The following is a 21,592-nucleotide window of genomic DNA, read 5'->3' on the forward strand; positions in this document are numbered from 1 at the left end:
TCATGAATGACTTTTAAACATGTATTACTCAACCTGACACATGAACATCTTAAGTGACATCTGGGCTATTTATACACACGGAGTATATAAAGGCTCATCAGTGATTTTGCATTGACTCCTTGGTCTATGCCTGTGAATCTTGGATAAAGCCTGTACAGGAGCATGGATGGAACTTATAGTGCATTCAGTGTTCATTCGCTAGCCTGTGCTGTGTTTAATGCCCATGTTTATGGACTTTGCTTTCAGCTTGATGACCAAGCATCCGTACATCAGGCTCCACTACAGAGTGGACATTGGAAATACATTATACTTTCCAAGCCCCATTACTTTATCAAATCTGCACAATGCAATATTTGGTCAAACTATATAGAGATCATACTGTTCTGATGTAAAATAAGAAATATTGATTATTTAGTAAGACTAGAATGAAAAAAGTAAGTATTGTTTAGAATTCCAAGACACAATCTCTCTATACTAAACAAATGTTCCTTTGTCCATCTTAGGTCTGGACCATTACCGACCAGAGGTTTTTGAACATAGCAGAAGGCTTCTCCTCCACCTGTTAATCGCTCTCTCCTGTAACAGCAATTTCTCTACCATTGCCTCTGTCCTCCTACATGCACGAGAGGTGAATGAAGCCAAAACACTGACGGTGCAATCGTCCTGCCCATCGGAATACCCTTACGCAGGTACTTACCATCTCATTGCTGAATAGGGTTGGTTTTAGACCAGATTGGGCCCTGGGCAGAAATCATTCTGTAGGGTGACTACTGGACTAGCAGATTAATGTGCCTCATTGCAGTCCAATTGCCTTCCATATTCTATGTCCAGGTAAATTATACAGACCCAGTTGCATAAAATGCAGACAAAAGATGTATGTAGTCTTCAAACCTTCAAGCGTTCACTGAAAACCCACCTCTTCAGACAAGGTTATGATATTCCTCAACCGTCATCTTAATTTCCCTATTACCATCCTCTACACTGCTAACGCAAGACAACAACCTTCTAACCAACATTGCAACACACACATCACACTCAGTACTTTTACCTTTGCAGTCTGGCTGGTCCATTGTGCAATATGATGTAGCACATGCCCTTGTGTTTCTAACTCCCATTGTCCTATAGATTGTAAGCTTTCGAGCAGGGTTCTCTTACCTCTCTGTCTGTATGTATTACCCAGTATTGTCTTATTAATGTTTGTTCCCAATTGTAAAGCGCTACGGAATTTGCTGGCGCTATATAAATAAATGTTGATGATGATGATGTAATAAACAATAGGCTGAATGCACATCATTTACACATTCATATGTTAAAACCCAACATGGCAACGCAGAATTAGCAAAACATCCTTAGAAATGCCTGTGTACGTGCTGCAGACAGACTGACTGACTGCATTCCTGCTTTATCTGCTGCAGGAGGGTTTGACTTTCTGTGGGAGCACCATTCGTCTCCAGTGCCAGACTCCGGACTCAGTTCCAGCTCAACCTCCTCCAGTATCAGTCTGGGAGGAAGCAGCGGGAACATCCCACAGATCAGCCAGGAGATTGAGGATGTTGAAACATCAGCTGAGACTGATGAAAAAGCTAACAAGTTAATCGAATTTCTGACCACCAGGTGAGCGGAGGGGAAGGAGTTATAAATATCCTGTAGATAAACACATTTTTCATGGGGCTGGTGTGATAGGAAATCATGTTTTGATTGGGGTTATCAGTGTTTGTGTAATGATGAGCAACACTGTGTTCTGTTCATTGCAGTTGTTTTTTAAAAGGTAAATTAAAGGTATTTTATGAAAAGAGTAATAAACTACTGTGGATATTTATTATGGTCAGTTCTCGCAAGATGGAAAGACCTTTTGAAAAACATTTCTACCACCATGGTGACTTTAGACAATATAGAGAGGTATGACATAGCTATAGAGAGGTTCTTACTTTCCTGTAGTAAATTCGGCACCACCCACAATAACAAACAAGAATGAGTATCCATATATAGTCCAAATAGATGTCCAAAAATAAACTCTCATTGTTCAATAAGAGAACCAGAATTCCAGCTGCCAAGTAGTACTGTAGTCTGATGCATTACCATACAACTGGGTATAATGCAGAATCGAAGGAAAGGATGAGTGCTAGGAGAAAATATCAAAAAACAGCCCAGTGTAGATCATATGCATGGTATAAAAAAATACATTAAAATATGTGCACTTACAATAGTGCAATATACCTCAAGCGTTAGTCGCTGGCAATCCCCTGTCATCTCGGGTCTTGTATCCCTCTGACCTGGATAATAGGCTGGTAATTCTGCAGGTCATTACTATAGATTGAGGCTCTTGGTTGCCTTGACAGGAGTTAGATGGCAGGTAACTTGGATCACGTATGAATCTTGCAATGTTGTTTTGAAGTTAGACTTCTTCCCCAAGCAATAGGGCAAATGTGTATATGTGAATTGGACAGGACGTCAAATAGATGAAAATTCTTCCAAAGAAACCTCTTTGCGCTGCTTGTGTGAGCATGGCTCTGTGGTTTCAGAAGTTGCATTAGGGATGGATCATTGCCTTTCAGACTGAACACATCAGACACTTTATAAAGGTTGTACACATAGCTTGTGTACAATGGTGAATACTGGTGTTCACAGAGGTAGGCGGAAGGCTGGCGTTCAGCGTGGTACAAGGTGGTATTTTATTGGTTATGAGCGACACATAACCAGTCAGATATTGCACAGAACACTGCCCTCTCTTAAAACATCTTTCACTTAATCATCGTGTGTGTGCAATAATCTATTGTACCCTAGTTTGCCATCCTGTCTATTAAATTGAGCAGATGGACATTGAGAAAACTGCTATATAATGCACCTCATCATTCACTAACTGGCGGGGTCTACGTTCCTGGCCAATGTGAAATGGTATTTTGAACATATAGAATTTGTAATCCATAGCTATATATCAGAGAGCTAAGCAAACAAAGATATACAAATGTATATTGTGCTGTGTGCTTTCTAGGCTGTAGTACATCACCTCTCTGATCAGATTTGCTTGTCCACTGAGGTGATGACAGCAGTGGGACATAGTAACCGAAGTATCTGCCTGATACAAATCTGTATCTGAACCACAGTTATAAAAAGAAAACAATATTTTATTTGCACTTGAGCAGACTGAGACTCCTACGGCCAGATCTCACATGGTCTTGCCCTTCCTTTAGCTTACAGAGCAATAATAGAAATAATAAACTTCACATCAAGAACCAACAAACGGCAAATATTATACCAGACTGCGAGAAGATGGTTCTAAAAAGACCTCGTTTTGTGTGGCGACCTATTGTAAACTAAATAACGCAGCGATTGGACACTGCACCTCCTGCACATATGTTAGTGTGCTCTCAAATGTGGTCTTTAAGTGCCAGATTCAATATGTGGGCTTGTGTGACACTAGCTTAAGTCACTTGTTACATGTAGTGGCAGGAGATCCTGGGGTACCACCTCACAATGGATCATAATAATTTGTGTCACAGTATTCGCTCCCCATTTCATAGGTAACTTTGCAAACAAATGCAATTTTTGAATGTCGAGTACATGATGTACTAATAAGACTGGGTGCTTTTAAAAATGTAAGTTGATATTTGTTTTTATTCATTAAATGGATTATATGACAAGGCACTTTAGCCATCTGAAAAATGCTTAGGATACATTTTCCTGCTCCATGGAAGGTATGTTGTAAGCAAACAGAGTTCAACACCGCCACCTGCTGGTTACGTTACATAAATACTGGATTTGGTTTTCATTTAGATGCTCTCTTGTTATAGCAAAAAAAAATATTGTCTGTAAATTATTTGTCACAATATTTTGCGGTGTACATACAGTATAGGAACATACACGGAGATAGAGACCTGTTCAGAATTTATATCTTCCACACTGAACTACATTGACAGACGGAAAGATTGTCTGCTAATTAACAAGTGTGGTAAAACATAACAGTTAGAAATGAAAGAAACTGAATATAAAAAAACAATATATTAAAATTCTGCCATGTATGTGTTCTAATGGTTTCAGAGCCTTTGGTCCGCTTTGGTGTCATGAAGATATCACACCCAAAAACCAGAATTCCAGGAGTGCGGATCAGCTCACCAACTTCATGCGACATGTGGTGTCCGTGTTTAAAGACTCTAAGTCGGGTAATATGTGTTTCTAGATAAATACACAAAGCAGTTCTTGCATACAAGATATTTATGAAAACTAGTACAATGGAAAATTAGTGGTGTTGCCTGAAGCAACCAGTCAAATGTTTGCTTTCATTTTTCAAATTGCAGTAGAAAAAATGATAGCTGAAATTTGGTTGCTAAGGGCAACACTAATTTTTTTTTGTAAGTGTTTTCATAAATGTCCTCTCTTATCATATCATATGCTCAATATAGCAAAACATCTAGTTACGTGTATTAAATTACCTTTAATAAATCCTGCATGGTGCCCTGGAACTCTAGTCTCATGTTTTTATACATCTTGTATATGAAGCACTACAATATACACTTGGAGGTACTGTTAGCAATGTAGATTGTATCAGTAGGAGTCTGCGTTGGAGAATTCATGTATTTATCGTTACAAAGGGGGCGTGTCTGTATGACATCACAGGCTGAGAACTGTGCTGGATCTCTGGTCTTACACCCTCTCCTGCATCTCCTCCAGCCCCATCCATGGTGGTCGCTGCACTATTAATACCCTTAGTCTGTCTATTAATAGCACATGCAGTGGCCGGGAGAACTTGTTATTGGGGAGGGAGTTATGTCGTGCTGTTATTACACTCAGTGAATGAATAGTGCAGTGACCAGCTACATCCCAGCACACGTCATCACTTCTGGCATCTATCAGTGACTGTTTACTGACTGGTATTGGAGTTGTCAGAGGTATATAAAATGTGACATTATGCTGTGTAGTGTGTGCTGGCTGGTCGGTGTTGTGGACACTACAACTGTGCTGCCAAGCACTGGTCTTCAGTGTGATGTGTGAGCTGAAGGGGACAGCGGTCCTTGTGAGGGCGTGCAGGGAAGAGGTAGGGGGGAGAGGTCCGTTGAGTTGTGGAGAAAAGTGGTGGCCGTCATGGGGAGCAGTGTGGAGAAGCTTAAACTGTATACAAATGAGAATGAAATAAAGAGAGAGAATAGCCAGAAATAGCGATTGTAAAGAAATTCTATCCTAAAGAGAGTGGATACTTTATAAGTCCTGGAACTGTACTTAACTGGCAATTCTTCTACTCTATTTTCCGCTATTTGTCCTGGTTTGATATCAGATAAGAGAACTGACCATTTGTAGTCTCCCGGTGCTCAAAAAGTGATACACTGGTGCCAGTATAAGACCAGAGTGTAATAAGGGCTGAATTAAAGTTTAAGTAGAGAGAATTTAAGTATTATCTGAAACAGTTTGTAAGAAGGAGAGAGAATATATAACAATAAAGAACATTGTAGTGCTACAAATATTACTTGCCAATTGCGGAGTTAAAGATTCCTTACACCAGAGGAGCTCAACCCCAGTCCTCAAGAGCTACCGAAAGGTCATGTTTTCAAGATTTCTGGGCTAGATTTACTAAGCTGCGGGTTTGAAAAAGTGGGGTTGTTGCCTATAGCAACCAATCAGATTTTAGCTTTCATTTATTCAGTACCTTCTACAAAATGACAGCTAGAATCTGATTGGTTGCTATAGGCAACATCCCCACTTTTTCAAACCCGCAGCTTAGTAAATCTAGCACTTCTGTCTCTAGAAACAGGTGGGATAATTACTGACCCAAATGGATGAACTCACCTGCGCATGCCTAAACAAATCCTGAAAACATGAACTGTTGGTAGCTCTTGATAACAGAGTTTGGTCACCTTTGTCGTACACAGTCAGTGACAGCGGCCATGGCAGCAAGAGACCAGGAATGGAGAGGGAGGTATAGTGCAACTTGGCAGCCTTATACTATGTGTGTGTGGTTTCAATAAACAGGAAGCGCACGTTGTAGGTGTGGATGGTGCAGGGGCAAATAGGGCCTTTTATGGGGTTGTGATTGGCAAGTAGGTATCAGTGGGATATTTCTAGGGGTTTATTTGTTTTGTTTAGAGGGAAATTTCTTGAGCACAATGCTATATATACAATGCTGGGAGGCACAGTGCTGGTATCCATAGAGGCAATTCTTGGTTAGCACAGTGCTGGTTTTAATCAGTAGGAGCAATACTGGGGTTGTATAGCTGGTATAGTCACTTTGGTCAATGCAGGTATAATCACTGCTGGTAAATTCAATATGGGAGCACCTGCTGGCATAAGGAGTAGTGGGCAATGTATAACTACATGTCTGTATGTATGCAGTATGTGTCTATGTATGCCCCATGTTTGTACACATACAAGCTGCCCTACACGCATGTACGTGTATGTTGGTATGCATATTTCTGATTTTATGCTTGCTTGGTGTACGTGTATGGCGGTATGTGATGATAAAATGATGTCATTGTTTTATTTTATCTTTAAACTTTGAAAAACAATTGAAGTAATAAAAATTGCCATGTTTTAGAAATATGATTTATACATAGAATAGTAGGCACTTAGATGTCAAATTGTACTAAAAATATTCGATTGTATTACAAAGAAGAAATAGTCACAACATGTTCAAGAGCAAAAGAGGAAATTCCTAATGAAAAATATGTTTCGGGCGGAAAATGACATAAGTTCCCTTGTTTTTTAAATGACAGCTCTTTCTCCGTGTTGTACCACAGGGTTCCACTTGGAGCAGCACCTCAGTGAGGTGGCTCTACAGACCGCTCTCGCCAGCTCTTCCAGACATTACGCTGGTCGCTCATTCCAGATCCTCAGAGCTCTGAAGCAGCCTCTGTCTGCTCATGCCTTATCCGACCTTCTTTCTAGGCTGGTGGAGGTTATAGGGGAATATGGAGATGAAATCCAGGTATGACCTACACCAATGTTGTTGTAGTGATGACATATTCTGCAGCGTTTCACCATCGTATCGTGCTAAGGATCATTTATAAGAATGTGGGGGAGATCCAGTTGCCCAACATTTTGTGTACTATGGATAGGAAGAGACCTCTGTGATTTTGAGGGTCAGTGGCGGAATTACCATTGGTGCAGTAGGTGCAGTGCACCGGGGCCCATGGAGATAATGGGGCCCGCTGTGCGGCAGAGGCGGAACTAGCAAGCTCGTTGGCTCCGCCTCAGCTTCTGCTGAGCAGCAGTCACCATTATCTCCACCCAGGGGTGGGGGTCACTGTCGGGGCATTAGCAGTAGATACAGTGGGAAGATGTTTAACTTGCCCATGTTTCATAATAAACAATGGTATAGTGAGTGGAGCCAGTAACTAACCCATTCATCATCATTTATTTATATAGCGCCACTGATTCCGCAGCGCTGTACAGAGAACTCCTTCACATCAGTCCCTGCCCCATTGGAGCTTGCAGTGTAAATTCCCTAATACACACACACAGACAGAAAGAAACTGTTTTGATAGTAGCCAATTAACCTACCAGTATGTTTTCGGCGTGTGGGAGGAAACCAGAGCACCCGGAGGAAACCCACGCAAACACAGGGAGAACATACAAACTCCACACAGATAAGGCCATGGTCAGGAATAGAACTCATGACCCCAGTGCTGTGAGGCAGAAGTGCTAACCACTGAGACACCGTGCTGCCCAGCAGGGGCAGCTATAGACAAGAGATCCATTAATATTGAGATAAACGCTATATATCGACATTCCTATGTCCTGTCTAATGTATAAGACAAGTGTACTCAGTATTACAACCATTCAAATTTTTTTTTAGTTTTCTTAATGAGTTTGTCACTAAGCATTCACGTCCGTTGGAGTTCATAAATAGTAATATATATTAAAGAGCAATATGTTGTATATCATATTAATAATGTCTGTACTTATTAATAAATGAGAATGACCCCTTTAGGGTATTTTTTATTTTTTTTATTTTTAGCAAACTAAAGTAGTTTGTATACGTGTGTGATGCATTGAAATATATATGGGATAATGTGCTCCCTACTGTTATATAGATATTACCAATCTAATCGATTGGGATCTGTGACCATATAAAAGGAGAAGACTATAAGCAAAAGGCTTTTATTCGGGTCACAGAAATGCAAGGCGATTTCTAATAAGACTAAGCTATACATTATTACATTCATTTTCCTAATGTGCATTGAAGTGATGACATCTGAATCCTCTGTTTATACAGGTACTATTTACAGGAGCTTATACATCTAGTAGCATCACTTGTGTATTTATACAGTTTTTGTTTTGTCTGCAGGGTTACGTGATGGAAGTTCTACTTACACTGGAAGCTGCAGTGGATAATTTATCAGACTGCTTGAAGAACAGTGATCTGCTGGCTGTCCTGTCCCGGTACGTTTTACCTTCAAACTGGGAACATTGCTGCACACTGATTGGACAATTCAATGTTTTCCTATCATACTGGGAACATTGCTGCGCACTGATTGGGCGATTTAGTCACATTACTCCTGACATGTTTCCCTATGCAGAATGTGTATTATCGCTATGTAGGTATTGTGTATTGAAAATAAGATAAGTACAAAAACAACATGGGACAAATAGTACAACAATGAAAGTTGATATTTGATTGCTGTGCGTTACAGTATATGTCCTACTTGAATTATTTCGCTAAATAGGTCGTCTTTTTCCAGTGTAACTTTTTATTTTGTCAGAAATGTCCCGGAGGAACGTCAGACATTATCATTAACTGAGGATAAGTCCCCTATTAGCCCTTTATAACATGTTTAGCCAGGGGATATATAGATCGTCTCATATCTCCCCACCAATCATGGTTTTCAGGCTGAAAATAAATATGGGCGTGGTTTGGGCAGATCTGGGTGTGGTTTTGCCAGGTCAGGGGCATATTTAAATTTTGACCTGAAGTTTGGTACTCAAATGTTTTGAGCTATGGTACTTATATGATCTACTGGCTACTGGGGTATTGTAAAATGCCAGACACTGGGGCTACAAAATATTGTGGACATAGACCGCATGCTACCCCAAAATGTATACCACACCTCGCTTTATACTACGTTCCTATTCATCCGGGTAATTCCTCTTTGGTTTAGCCCCTGTGATCAGTTTATTATACATTCACGTGACCAGAATAATAAATACATTCCTCCCACATATTCTACAGTTTCACTGTATGTGTATGTATATGTATATGTATGTATACGTGTATATATATATATATATATATATATATATATATATATATATATATATATATATATATATATATATATATAATATTATACAGCCCCAATGTCCAGTACATTAGAACTATATAATCTGTTAGACACTGTTGATCTACAATTGGTATCTGTATGATAAGTGGGACGCTGGGGCAAATGTATTTACTGTTCTGGTAATGAAAGTGTATAATAGACACCGATGGCTAAATCAAAGGAATAATGCATGGCAAAAACACAGCATGGCATAATCAGTCGAAGGGTGGTGTAAATTTTGGAGAAGCACGCTTATCCACACCACTTAGATCTTTTCGTGTGTGTATTAGTCCTACCAATAGGCAGCAATCGCCCTGGGTATTTTTAATGTTACCTAATCCCAGCGTTTTCAAATGAATTCCTCAAACACTCTTGTCAGGCTTTGCTAGCAAATGGATTTTGCTGTGGCTTAATGCTTAGTATTGTGTGTCCATTAGTCTGACACGTGTATAACAAATGCACTATATAATGCGTAGGAAGGAGAATTAGCAATGATAAACAGTGTGGTGCATTTCCTTTATGCAACGGCAAGACGGATGACTAGGTATTATATCACTCACATTTTTGTTTTGGTTTCAGTAAATATAAAGCTTAGCGGAAAAGCTGATTCTGCTGTCCTATTAATCTTCAAAATGTCATTTCCATTTCATCTCCATTTGGATTGGATGATATAAAGCTTTCTTATTACAGCATTAAAGAATCAAATGACATCTGTCTCTGCACAAATTACGCTTGACCTGTTTATTCTTCATGAATGTGTAAATGAACAAGACAAGTGCATAGTAACCATCAATTACAACTTCCTATGTTGCTATACACCCCTCTGATCAGATATATAACCAACGGAGGGGTTTAATATAGTTACTAGTGAGCTATTAAGACTGACAAACTAAGCATTTGTTTACTGTATATTAGATAAGGCAGATATTGTCACCACAATGATTGTTTAACCTACTATACAAGTGATATAGAACTCACTCATTGAGACCTTTTGTGACAAGAAAATGATAGTGAGATTCCTAAATGTTTTGCTGCCCTTAAACCCTTCTGCTGTTAACTGGAATAATTGGTTTCCCTAATATCGACAGTGTGTTATGACACTGTATTAGCCACTGTGCGAGTGTGGTGTAGCTAGCGGCAGACGGTGTTCTCCGCACGCTTGGCAGCAAGCACACAGAGTACCAGGTGTATAAATAAAACACTCTCCCTCTGTATAATGAGTGAGGGTTGTGGTGTGCTAATAGCATTCAACATGTTTGTGTGGTCACTTATTTAGTTTGCTTACGAGGCAATAGTTTGGTTTCCTGTTTATAGAAAGACTTTTCAGCTTTGATTCTAAACATGTCAGATCTGTCCCAAATATGTCAGCTACCACTGATGGATTGGATATACAAAAATACAAATCTTCTCAATATATGCACAAACTGCACTCTTGTGTATTACATATGACACGACACTCATTCTTTATCAATGCATTGTTATCATGTACAGGTCGTCGTCTCCCGATCTGAACTCAAATACAAAGTTAACAGCAAACCGAAAAAGCACTGGGCAGCTGAACATTAATTCTGGGGTAATTGGCGTGAATACCACCACCGCTGAGCGTAGCCGACACCAGAGGAGTTTCTCCGTTCCTAAAAAGTTTGGTGTAGTGGACAAGTCCTCAGACCCTCCCCGCAGTGCCACCCTGGACAGGATTCAAGCGTGCACTCAGCAGGGATTCTCTCCAAAAACCAGGAGTTCATCTTCACTGAAAGACAACATCAGCGATCCCTCTCACATAAATAATCCCACCAACCTGCTGGCCACCATATTCTGGGTGGCTGTTGCCCTAATGGAATCAGACTTTGAGTTTGAATATTTGATGGCACTGAGACTGTTGAACAAACTTTTGACTCATTTGCCGTTGGACAAGTCTGAAAACCGAGAGAAGCTGGAGAAGCTGCAGGGGCAGCTAAAATGGGCAGATTTCTCCGGCTTACAGCAACTTCTTCTTAAAGGGTTCACGTCTCTCACAACAACAGATTTGACCCTTCACCTCTTCAGTGCGCTCACTCCCGTTTCTCGTGTCTCCATGGTGGATTCATCACAGGTCATAGGTAAATATGTGTGTATTCCTCTCTTCCTCTCCCTCTCCCCACCTTGTGTTGCGATTAGGGTCATTCCTACTCTGTACGATACCAAACTTCTGCCATTGTAAGCTCATTTTGGTCAGGGCCATCTTTGCCTTCTGTTTCCTGTTACTGTATGTAATTTATTTGTATCCTGATTCCCTCAATCTACAATGCTGTGTAATATGTCAGCGCTCTATAAGCAAAGTATAATACTGACTAAGGAACTCTTGTGTGTGCTATGCAAAAATACACAAGGGGTCGCACATATGGAAAAGGTGTGACTGGATCCAGGCTGCAGTGAACAGTAGGATGCAATTATATACATGCTTCCATGCTCTGACCTGGACTCCATGCAGCAGAGTCTAGTGGATTTCTTTACTTGGGCTGTGGAATGTTGACGTAAGATGTTAGTGAAGACAATGGAAATACAGAGGACAATCTGCATAGAAGCAGCCAGTGTGTGTATAGATACTGTAAGTGGCACAGGTGAGGTTTGGGTATCTCATGCTGAGACACATTGAGACTTTACAAGTATCCACATACTGTGGATATTATAACATCATCATAACATTCATACTCTGATAGTGATCCACTTTCAAAAGCAACGGAAAAAATGAGGGGACAGTTGGACATTATGATAGGAGTATATGTGAATCCTGTTTAAAATCCAATAACTCCTATATTTATTCTTTGTTTGCAGGATTTCCTCTGAATATCTTGTGTTTACTTCCTCACCTAATCCAGCATTTTGACAGCCCAAACCATTTCTGTAAGGAAGTAGCTGAGAGGATTGCACAGGTTGGATTTAAGATTACCAGTATCTCCTATTCCATACCAGAGCGATCTGTCATAATAATCCAATAAACCTGTCCTCTTCACTAGGTGTGCCTTGAAGAGAAGAACCCCAAGCTCTCCAACCTGGCCCACGTCATGACCCTGTACAAGACGCACAGCTACACCAGGGACTGTTCCACGTGGGTGAATGTGGTGTGCCGATATCTGCATGAAGCCTTTGCCAACATTACGATCAGTATGGTGACATACTTAGCCGAGGTAATGCCCGAGGAGTATTTAGTGTATGTGGGGACTTTATTCTAGTACAGTTGGTCGTTCTAGTACAGTTTATTTGTGCATTTTATTACTTACATTCTTACCCAGGTTTTATTCAGTATGCAAGAAAAATAACTTGCCAACAAAATAAGTAAATACATCAAGAAAAACAAGTGGGAAATCAAGGACAGGAGAAAGCAGAAACTGGTTCAGAGGTTTGTCCTATCAAGACAAGAGCCATAGCTCCAACATTTGGGTGGAAGGTGTCAGTATCTGTAACAACTATATCATTTTCTTTGGTATAGAAGTTATAAGACTTAAGACAGATATACATGTACCTAGTAGGAATATGCAACTGACAGCATTGCCTTAGATAGAATAGCTATTCTGTTATGTTAAGATCTCTTTTGCAGGTGTCGGGAAATTTTTTTTGGGTTTTAAATGTCTTTTTTTTTTTTTGGTCTTTTTTTTTTTAGTCCAGTTTGCCCGAAGTGTGTTCCTCCCACAATTATCCAATGTGATCCAACCTGATTGCTCCTCTTTTGACAGGCACAAAATCCACCAGGGGGTTAAGCACATCTCTGTAAGCATGTGCATAGCCCCCACTATCTTATCCTGGCTCTGTGTCTCTATTCTCTGTCTTAACAGATCTCCATCCTATCCACTTTGGTGCCATCCTGGGGAGCGATCCCTTCACTATACCCCTGATCAAGCCCATTTCCAAGTGCCTTAGCCACTGGCAAGCCAATTGCCTGTCCCCAACTGAGTTGACCTTCCCCCGGAAGTGGGGGGGAAATTTGTGGGGGATAAAAGACCACTTGAGTAGATGATTGGTTGAGCCAAGGCTGTCAGGTTGATTTGTGTGGGAAGAATTGCTACAATATTGCCACTGTGTCATTTCTATCGGAACCAGGTAACCGGGGTGGGCCCGCCAAAAGCATGGAGACCCTGCGAACTGTTGGGCATCTTGGAGCTAGCCAGCATCATCTCTGAGCTCCGTTAGACTTCGCCTTTTAGAAATTGTATTTAAAGTTTTTTTTCAACAAATAGTATATCAAACTGTATAATCATGTTTGTAATAAAACCTCCAGACTAGCTACAAATATACAATTAATGAATAAAACATTGAACAGTAGTTTAGAAGGATGGGGAACTTAGAGAATGCGGCAGATGGTAATTACCTCAATTTACAGATGTAACTGTTGGACAATTCTGGTCATGAATGGGAACTAGGGTGGAACGGAGTTGGTCGTTTGGGGTGAGAGCTTCGAGTTGACTTTCTTCTGACAGAGTTTGTTATAGGCTGTCTCCTGGCTGGTGGGAGTTTCTCACATTAACGGTACCTTGGGAATTATTTTTCAACTTTTTATCTACTTGCCCAAGGCTTTGAATGGTCTGATGCATCACCTTATATGTACCGTTCTACTTGTAACTGTGGTTAGCGAACAATTTAATCCGGGTCATAGCCAGAGATTTATTTTATTTTATTATTTTATGTGTCAATGCAATATATTCTATTATTTTGCTTCTCTTCCCTTCTTACATTATCTCTCTCTCTCCAGTTATTAGAGAAAGGCCTTCCCAGCATGCAACAGTCTCTTCTGCAAATTATATACAGTCTGCTCAGCCATATGGACATGTCAGTCATTCCTGGCAAACAGTTCAACATGGAAGTGCTAAAGACGATTGAAAAATACGTACAGGTATATATGAAAGACCACAGTGTGCTGTAATACATGTGCATGGAGTGCTCTGTATGATGGTTCTGCCCTTATATATTTCACAGGAAGAGCTGTGCATGCTCACAACTTGCTTTGCTTCCTAGTGACATAAGTGGCATGAGATCCGAATATGTAAGTGTCTAATGCCTTCACTCACTCAGTTGTACATACCACATACAAACTGAGCGATGCCCTGGTGTAAGTGGGAACACTCAGTTTAAGTACATACGGACAGACAGAATGACCATTGAAGCAAAGTAGTTGTCAAAACTAATCTAACAACTATTTTGTACAGGGTATTCCAGTCCTTAGAGTGTCTGAGGCCTAGAGGAAGCTGTGGTGGGCAACATGTCACCCACTATCATTACTGACATAATCCTGTTATATCCACACACGGGACCCAGGTGCAGACACACACCCGACTTACAACATGAGGAGACTACACTGCTCTATAGTAATTGCAGGCTTCATAGAATGAACAACATCCACATCCTGTCCTGGTGTAGCTGCTCCCTGGATTCTCCTCTAATCGGAGACATTGTGGTGCTGGTTCTTTTACGCTTTGGAATTATCAGCCACAGAGATGGTTTATTGTTTGGCTCAGTTTTGGCTGTATGAAGTGCAGTCACATTGAGTTTATTCTGAATTGTGCTTGGATTATTTAGACTGCAGGGCTGCTGTGTTCTTATTGTGTCCTGCTGCTGTTACATATTCGCACTACTGCTATCTCTGTGTTCCTTTTGCATGCATAAATTTGGAAGAGGTGAAAGCGCCTAGAAATTACCAACTTTTTATATTTACTATAAATATTCGGGGGGTTTTCTACACAGAAAGTGGGTCCAGTTTTATGCCCATCTCTGGTATTGCTGTTTATAATGGAAAACATTTGTCCTACTATTTAAGCTAAGATTTGTGCTCTATACACTAATAGAAAGCAGAGGATACAGTAAACATATGGAGGTGTCCTGTAATTCCAGCTGGTCCAGTGCATAGATGGCCAAATATTTATAGGATGGGCTGTTCATATCCAATCCAAGAAGAATAATGGTGGTGTAATAATTGACTCACTATGGGTTATAATTAATCAAAGCCACTATATAAAGAACTGCATGTGTCCAGTCCCTATGGTGGGCCACCAAGCAGATGTCATTGGGTAATTACAGTAGGGTGAATAACTGGGTCATATGATGCAGGGGTCTTTATACTCTTGACCCCCTGAATGTGACGCTTCTGCAGGAAAGGTGAGATCCAGATTCAATTGCTAGAAAAGGAGTCTAATAAATTATTAGACATGGGGTATTAGTTGGGCCCTTTTGGGCCTATTTTTGCTTATTCATCACCGAAAACATCCTCAGAGGGTGTACTTTATGGATTGTGGCACAGAGAGTAGGAGCCTTTAACATGTCTCTGTTTATGCTGCGTAACATACATGGTCTGTAGATTATTCAAGTATTGTGCAGCCTCTTTCTGTCCTACGTGTGTTTTTATTAAGGTTTTAGTTTTTTAACAACAACTTAACAAGTTTTTTAAAACGCACACTCTGTGCCCTCCTTCATCTCCACACACTCTGTGCCCTCCTTCATCTCCACACACTCTGTGCCCTCCTTCATCTCCACACACTCTGTGCCCTCCTTCATCTCCACACACTCTGTGCCCTCCTTCATCTCCACACACTCTGTGCCCTCCTTCATCTCCACACACTCTGTGCCCTCCTTCATCTCCACACACTCTGTGCCCTCCTTCATCTCCACACACTCTGTGCCCTCCTTCATCTCCACACACTCTGTGCCCTCCTTCATCTCCACACACTCTGTGCCCTCCTTCATCTCCACACACTCTGTGCCCTCCTTCATCTCCACACACTCTGTGCCCTCCTTCATCTCCACACACTCTGTGCCCTCCTTCATCTCCACACACTCTGTGCCCTCCTTCATCTCCACACACTCTGTGCCCTCCTTCATCTCCACACACTCTGTGCCCTCCTTCAACTCCACACACTCTGTGCCCTCCTTCAACTCCACACACTCTGTGCCCTCCTTCAACTCCACACACTCTGTGCCCTCCTTCATCTCCACACACTCTGTGCCCTCCTTCATCTCCACACACTCTGTGCCCTCCTTCATCTCCACACACTCTGTGCCCTCCTTCATCTCCACACACTCTGTGCCCTCCTTCATCTCCACACACTCTGTGCCCTCCTTCATCTCCACACACTCTGTGCCCTCCTTCATCTCCACACACTCTGTGCCCTCCTTCATCTCCACACACTCTGTGCCCTCCTTCATCTCCACACACTCTGTGCCCTCCTTCATCTCCACACACTCTGTGCCCTCCTTCATCTCCACACACTCTGTGCCCTCCTTCATCTCCACACACTCTGTGCCCTCCTTCATCTCCACACACTCTGTGCCCTCCTTCATCTCCACACACTCTGTGCCCTCCTTCATCTCCACACACTCTGTGCCCTCCTTCATCTCCACACACTCTGTGCCCTCCTTCATCTCCACACACTCTGTGCCCTCCTTCATCTCCACACACTCTGTGCCCTCCTTCATCTCCACACACTCTGTGCCCTCCTTCATCTCCACACACTCTGTGCCCTCCTTCATCTCCACACACTCTGTGCCCTCCTTCATCTCCACACACTCTGTGCCCTCCATCTCCACACACTCTGTGCCCTCCATCTCCACACACTCTGTGCCCTCCATCTCCACACACTCTGTGCCCTCCATCTCCACACACTCTGTGCCCTCCATCTCCACACACTCTGTGCCCTCCTTCATCTCCACACACTCTGTGCCCTCCTTCATCTCCACACACTCTGTGCCCTCCTTCATCTCCACACACTCTGTGCCCTCCTTCATCTCCACACACTCTGTGCCCTCCTTCATCTCCACACACTCTGTGCCCTCCTTCATCTCCACACACTCTGTGCCCTCCTTCATCTCCACACACTCTGTGCCCTCCTTCATCTCCACACACTCTGTGCCCTCCTTCATCTCCACACACTCTGTGCCCTCCTTCATCTCCACACACTCTGTGCCCTCCTTCATCTCCACACACTCTGTGCCCTCCTTCATCTCCACACACTCTGTGCCCTCCTTCATCGCCACACACTCTGTGCCCTCCTTCATCGCCACACACTCTGTGCCCTCCTTCATCGCCACACACTCTGTGCCCTCCTTCATCGCCACACACTCTGTGCCCTCCTTCATCTCCACACACTCTGTGCCCTCCTTCATCTCCACACACTCTGTGCCCTCCTTCATCTCCACACACTCTGTGCCCTCCTTCATCTCCACACACTCTGTGCCCTCCTTCATCTCCACACACTCTGTGCCCTCCTTCATCTCCACACACTCTGTGCCCTCCTTCATCTCCACACACTCTGTGCCCTCCTTCATCTCCACACACTCTGTGCCCTCCTTCATCTCCACACACTCTGTGCCCTCCTTCATCTCCACACACTCTGTGCCCTCCTTCATCTCCACACACTCTGTGCCCTCCTTCATCTCCACACACTCTGTGCCCTCCTTCATCTCCACACACTCTGTGCCCTCCTTCATCTCCACACACTCTGTGCCCTCCTTCATCTCCACACACTCTGTGCCCTCCTTCATCTCCACACACTCTGTGCCCTCCTTCATCTCCACACACTCTGTGCCCTCCTTCATCTCCACACACTCTGTGCCCTCCTTCATCTCCACACACTCTGTGCCCTCCTTCATCTCCACACACTCTGTGCCCTCCTTCATCTCCACACACTCTGTGCCCTCCTTCATCTCCACACACTCTGTGCCCTCCTTCATCTCCACACACTCTGTGCCCTCCTTCATCTCCACACACTCTGTGCCCTCCTTCATCTCCACACACTCTGTGCCCTCCTTCATCTCCACACACTCTGTGCCCTCCTTCATCTCCACACACTCTGTGCCCTCCTTCATCTCCACACACTCTGTGCCCTCCTTCATCTCCACACACTCTGTGCCCTCCTTCATCTCCACACACTCTGTGCCCTCCTTCATCTCCACACACTCTGTGCCCTCCTTCATCTCCACACACTCTGTGCCCTCCTTCATCTCCACACACTCTGTGCCCTCCTTCATCTCCACACACTCTGTGCCCTCCTTCATCTCCACACACTCTGTGCCCTCCTTCATCTCCACACACTCTGTGCCCTCCTTCATCTCCACACACTCTGTGCCCTCCTTCATCTCCACACACTCTGTGCCCTCCTTCATCTCCACACACTCTGTGCCCTCCTTCATCTCCACACACTCTGTGCCCTCCTTCATCTCCACACACTCTGTGCCCTCCTTCATCTCCACACACTCTGTGCCCTCCTTCATCTCCACACACTCTGTGCCCTCCTTCATCTCCACACACTCTGTGCCCTCCTTCATCTCCACACACTCTGTGCCCTCCTTCATCTCCACACACTCTGTGCCCTCCTTCATCTCCACACACTCTGTGCCCTCCTTCATCTCCACACACTCTGTGCCCTCCTTCATCTCCACACACTCTGTGCCCTCCTTCATCTCCACACACTCTGTGCCCTCCTTCATCTCCACACACTCTGTGCCCTCCTTCATCTCCACACACTCTGTGCCCTCCTTCATCTCCACACACTCTGTGCCCTCCTTCATCTCCACACACTCTGTGCCCTCCTTCATCTCCACACACTCTGTGCCCTCCTTCATCTCCACACACTCTGTGCCCTCCTTCATCTCCACACACTCTGTGCCCTCCTTCATCTCCACACACTCTGTGCCCTCCTTCATCTCCACACACTCTGTGCCCTCCTTCATCTCCACACACTCTGTGCCCTCCTTCATCTCCACACACTCTGTGCCCTCCTTCATCTCCACACACTCTCGTGCCCTCCTTCATCTCCACACACTCTGTGCCCTCCTTCATCTCCACACACTCTGTGCCCTCCTTCATCTCCACACACTCTGTGCCCTCCTTCATCTCCACACACTCTGTGCCCTCCTTCATCTCCACACACTCTGTGCCCTCCTTCATCTCCACACACTCTGTGCCCTCCTTCATCTCCACACACTCTGTGCCCTCCTTCATCTCCACACACTCTGTGCCCTCCTTCATCTCCACACACTCTGTGCCCTCCTTCATCTCCACACACTCTGTGCCCTCCTTCATCTCCACACACTCTGTGCCCTCCTTCATCTCCACACACTCTGTGCCCTCCTTCATCTCCACACACTCTGTGCCCTCCTTCATCTCCACACACTCTGTGCCCTCCTTCATCTCCACACACTCTGTGCCCTCCTTCATCTCCACACACTCTGTGCCCTCCTTCATCTCCACACACTCTGTGCCCTCCTTCATCTCCACACACTCTGTGCCCTCCTTCATCTCCACACACTCTGTGCCCTCCTTCATCTCCACACACTCTGTGCCCTCCTTCATCTCCACACACTCTGTGCCCTCCTTCATCTCCACACACTCTGTGCCCTCCTTCATCTCCACACACTCTGTGCCCTCCTTCATCTCCACACACTCTGTGCCCTCCTTCATCTCCACACACTCTGTGCCCTCCTTCATCTCCACACACTCTGTGCCCTCCTTCATCTCCACACACTCTGTGCCCTCCTTCATCTCCACACACTCTGTGCCCTCCTTCATCTCCACACACTCTGTGCCCTCCTTCATCTCCACACACTCTGTGCCCTCCTTCATCTCCACACACTCTGTGCCCTCCTTCATCTCCACACACTCTGTGCCCTCCTTCATCTCCACACACTCTGTGCCCTCCTTCATCTCCACACACTCTGTGCCCTCCATCTCCACACACTCTGTGCCCTCCATCTCCACACACTCTGTGCCCTCCATCTCCACACACTCTGTGCCCTCCATCTCCACACACTCTGTGCCCTCCATCTCCACACACTCTGTGCCCTCCATCTCCACACACTCTGTGCCCTCCATCTCCACACACTCTGTGCCCTCCATCTCCACACACTCTGTGCCCTCCATCTCCACACACTCTGTGCCCTCCTTCATCTCCACACACTCTGTGCCCTCCTTCATCTCCACACACTCTGTGCCCTCCTTCATCTCCACACACTCTGTGCCCTCCTTCATCTCCACACACTCTGTGCCCTCCTTCATCTCCACACACTCTGTGCCCTCCTTCATCTCCACACACTCTGTGCCCTCCTTCATCTCCACACACTCTGTGCCCTCCTTCATCTCCACACACTCTGTGCCCTCCTTCATCTCCACACACTCTGTGCCCTCCTTCATCTCCACACACTCTGTGCCCTCCTTCATCTCCACACACTCTGTGCCCTCCTTCATCTCCACACACTCTGTGCCCTCCTTCATCTCCACACACTCTGTGCCCTCCTTCATCTCCACACACTCTGTGCCCTCCTTCATCTCCACACACTCTGTGCCCTCCTTCATCTCCACACACTCTGTGCCCTCCTTCATCTCCACACACTCTGTGCCCTCCTTCATCTCCACACACTCTGTGCCCTCCTTCATCTCCACACACTCTGTGCCCTCCTTCATTCTTTTGCCCCTCAGTTTCTTTACTTAGCATACATGGCCTTCTTTCTTCTATTTTTCTGTGTTCTGTTTTCTTACCAATCCGGCTGCGCCCGGGACTCAACATCCTCCTCCTCTCCTGTTGCTTCTCACTGAATATGTTGGGCATGATGACGTCACGTCTGGCATCCAGTGAGACGCAACAGGAGAGAGGAGGACGCTGGGTCCCGGGTGCAGCCGGATTGGTAAGTATTATTTTTTTTTATTATTATTAATTTTCTGGCCACGGCGGCACCCCTGTGACAGCGCCCTGGGAGTCGCAGCACACACTTTGGGAACCGCTGATTTAAAACATTGTTTAACTCAACTCTTATTAGTGAATTATAAATATCCCTAAGTAATTATAACTTGCATCTTCTCACTGTTCAAACAATGAACTATATTTCTACTTCTTAATCTTGAAGTATCAACTGTCATGTTTGTTACTGCATTATATAGATGGCTATTAGCTAGAGGGGATCATTCAATTGGCCATAAATTAACAACCCCCCTATATATGATGTGTTTTAATGCTGTGTCTATGCTTTTTCTCCCCAGAGTGCCCACTGGAAAGAGGCGCTCAATATATTGAAGTTGGTTGTATCGCGATCTGCCAGCCTAGTGTTACCAGCTTATCAACATGGGGATTTGACAAAACTTGAAATTAGTCGACTGTGGACAAGTTCCTCTAAGGAACTTCCTGGAAAGACGCTTGATTTCCACTTTGATGTCTCCCAGGTATAACCTTATAATGTATCACAAGTTGCTGTGGGAGGTATCAAGACAAGCTGTGTAGCTGATAAAACTATTACTGGTTATGGGGCAGCACGGTGGCGTAGTGGTTAGCACTTCTGCCTCACAGCACTGGGGTTATGAGTTCAATTCCCGACCATGGCCTTATCTGTGA

The 21,592-nt window shown here is 44.1% G+C and overlaps 1 protein-coding gene across 10 annotated transcripts in view; it reads left to right on the forward strand.

Annotated features, from left to right (window-relative positions):
• The window catches only part of FRY (FRY microtubule binding protein), a 310,594-nt gene that overhangs the window by 258,288 nt on the left and 30,714 nt on the right, over positions 1–21,592 (forward strand). For all 10 annotated transcript variants that reach the window (XM_075198969.1, XM_075198964.1, XM_075198963.1 and 7 more), the window contains 10 exons: positions 504–689; positions 1,416–1,614; positions 4,039–4,160; positions 6,726–6,913; positions 8,276–8,370; positions 10,740–11,347; positions 12,063–12,160; positions 12,245–12,415; positions 13,975–14,115; positions 21,244–21,423. In XM_075198969.1, coding sequence (XP_075055070.1) covers positions 504–689; positions 1,416–1,614; positions 4,039–4,160; positions 6,726–6,913; positions 8,276–8,370; positions 10,740–11,347; positions 12,063–12,160; positions 12,245–12,415; positions 13,975–14,115; positions 21,244–21,423 — 1,988 coding nt within the window. The remainder of the gene's footprint in view (positions 1–503; positions 690–1,415; positions 1,615–4,038; positions 4,161–6,725; positions 6,914–8,275; positions 8,371–10,739; positions 11,348–12,062; positions 12,161–12,244; positions 12,416–13,974; positions 14,116–21,243; positions 21,424–21,592) is intronic.

This window comes from Mixophyes fleayi, chromosome 2 (genome assembly GCF_038048845.1).
Source record: "Mixophyes fleayi isolate aMixFle1 chromosome 2, aMixFle1.hap1, whole genome shotgun sequence".
Lineage (NCBI taxonomy): Eukaryota > Metazoa > Chordata > Amphibia > Anura > Limnodynastidae > Mixophyes > Mixophyes fleayi.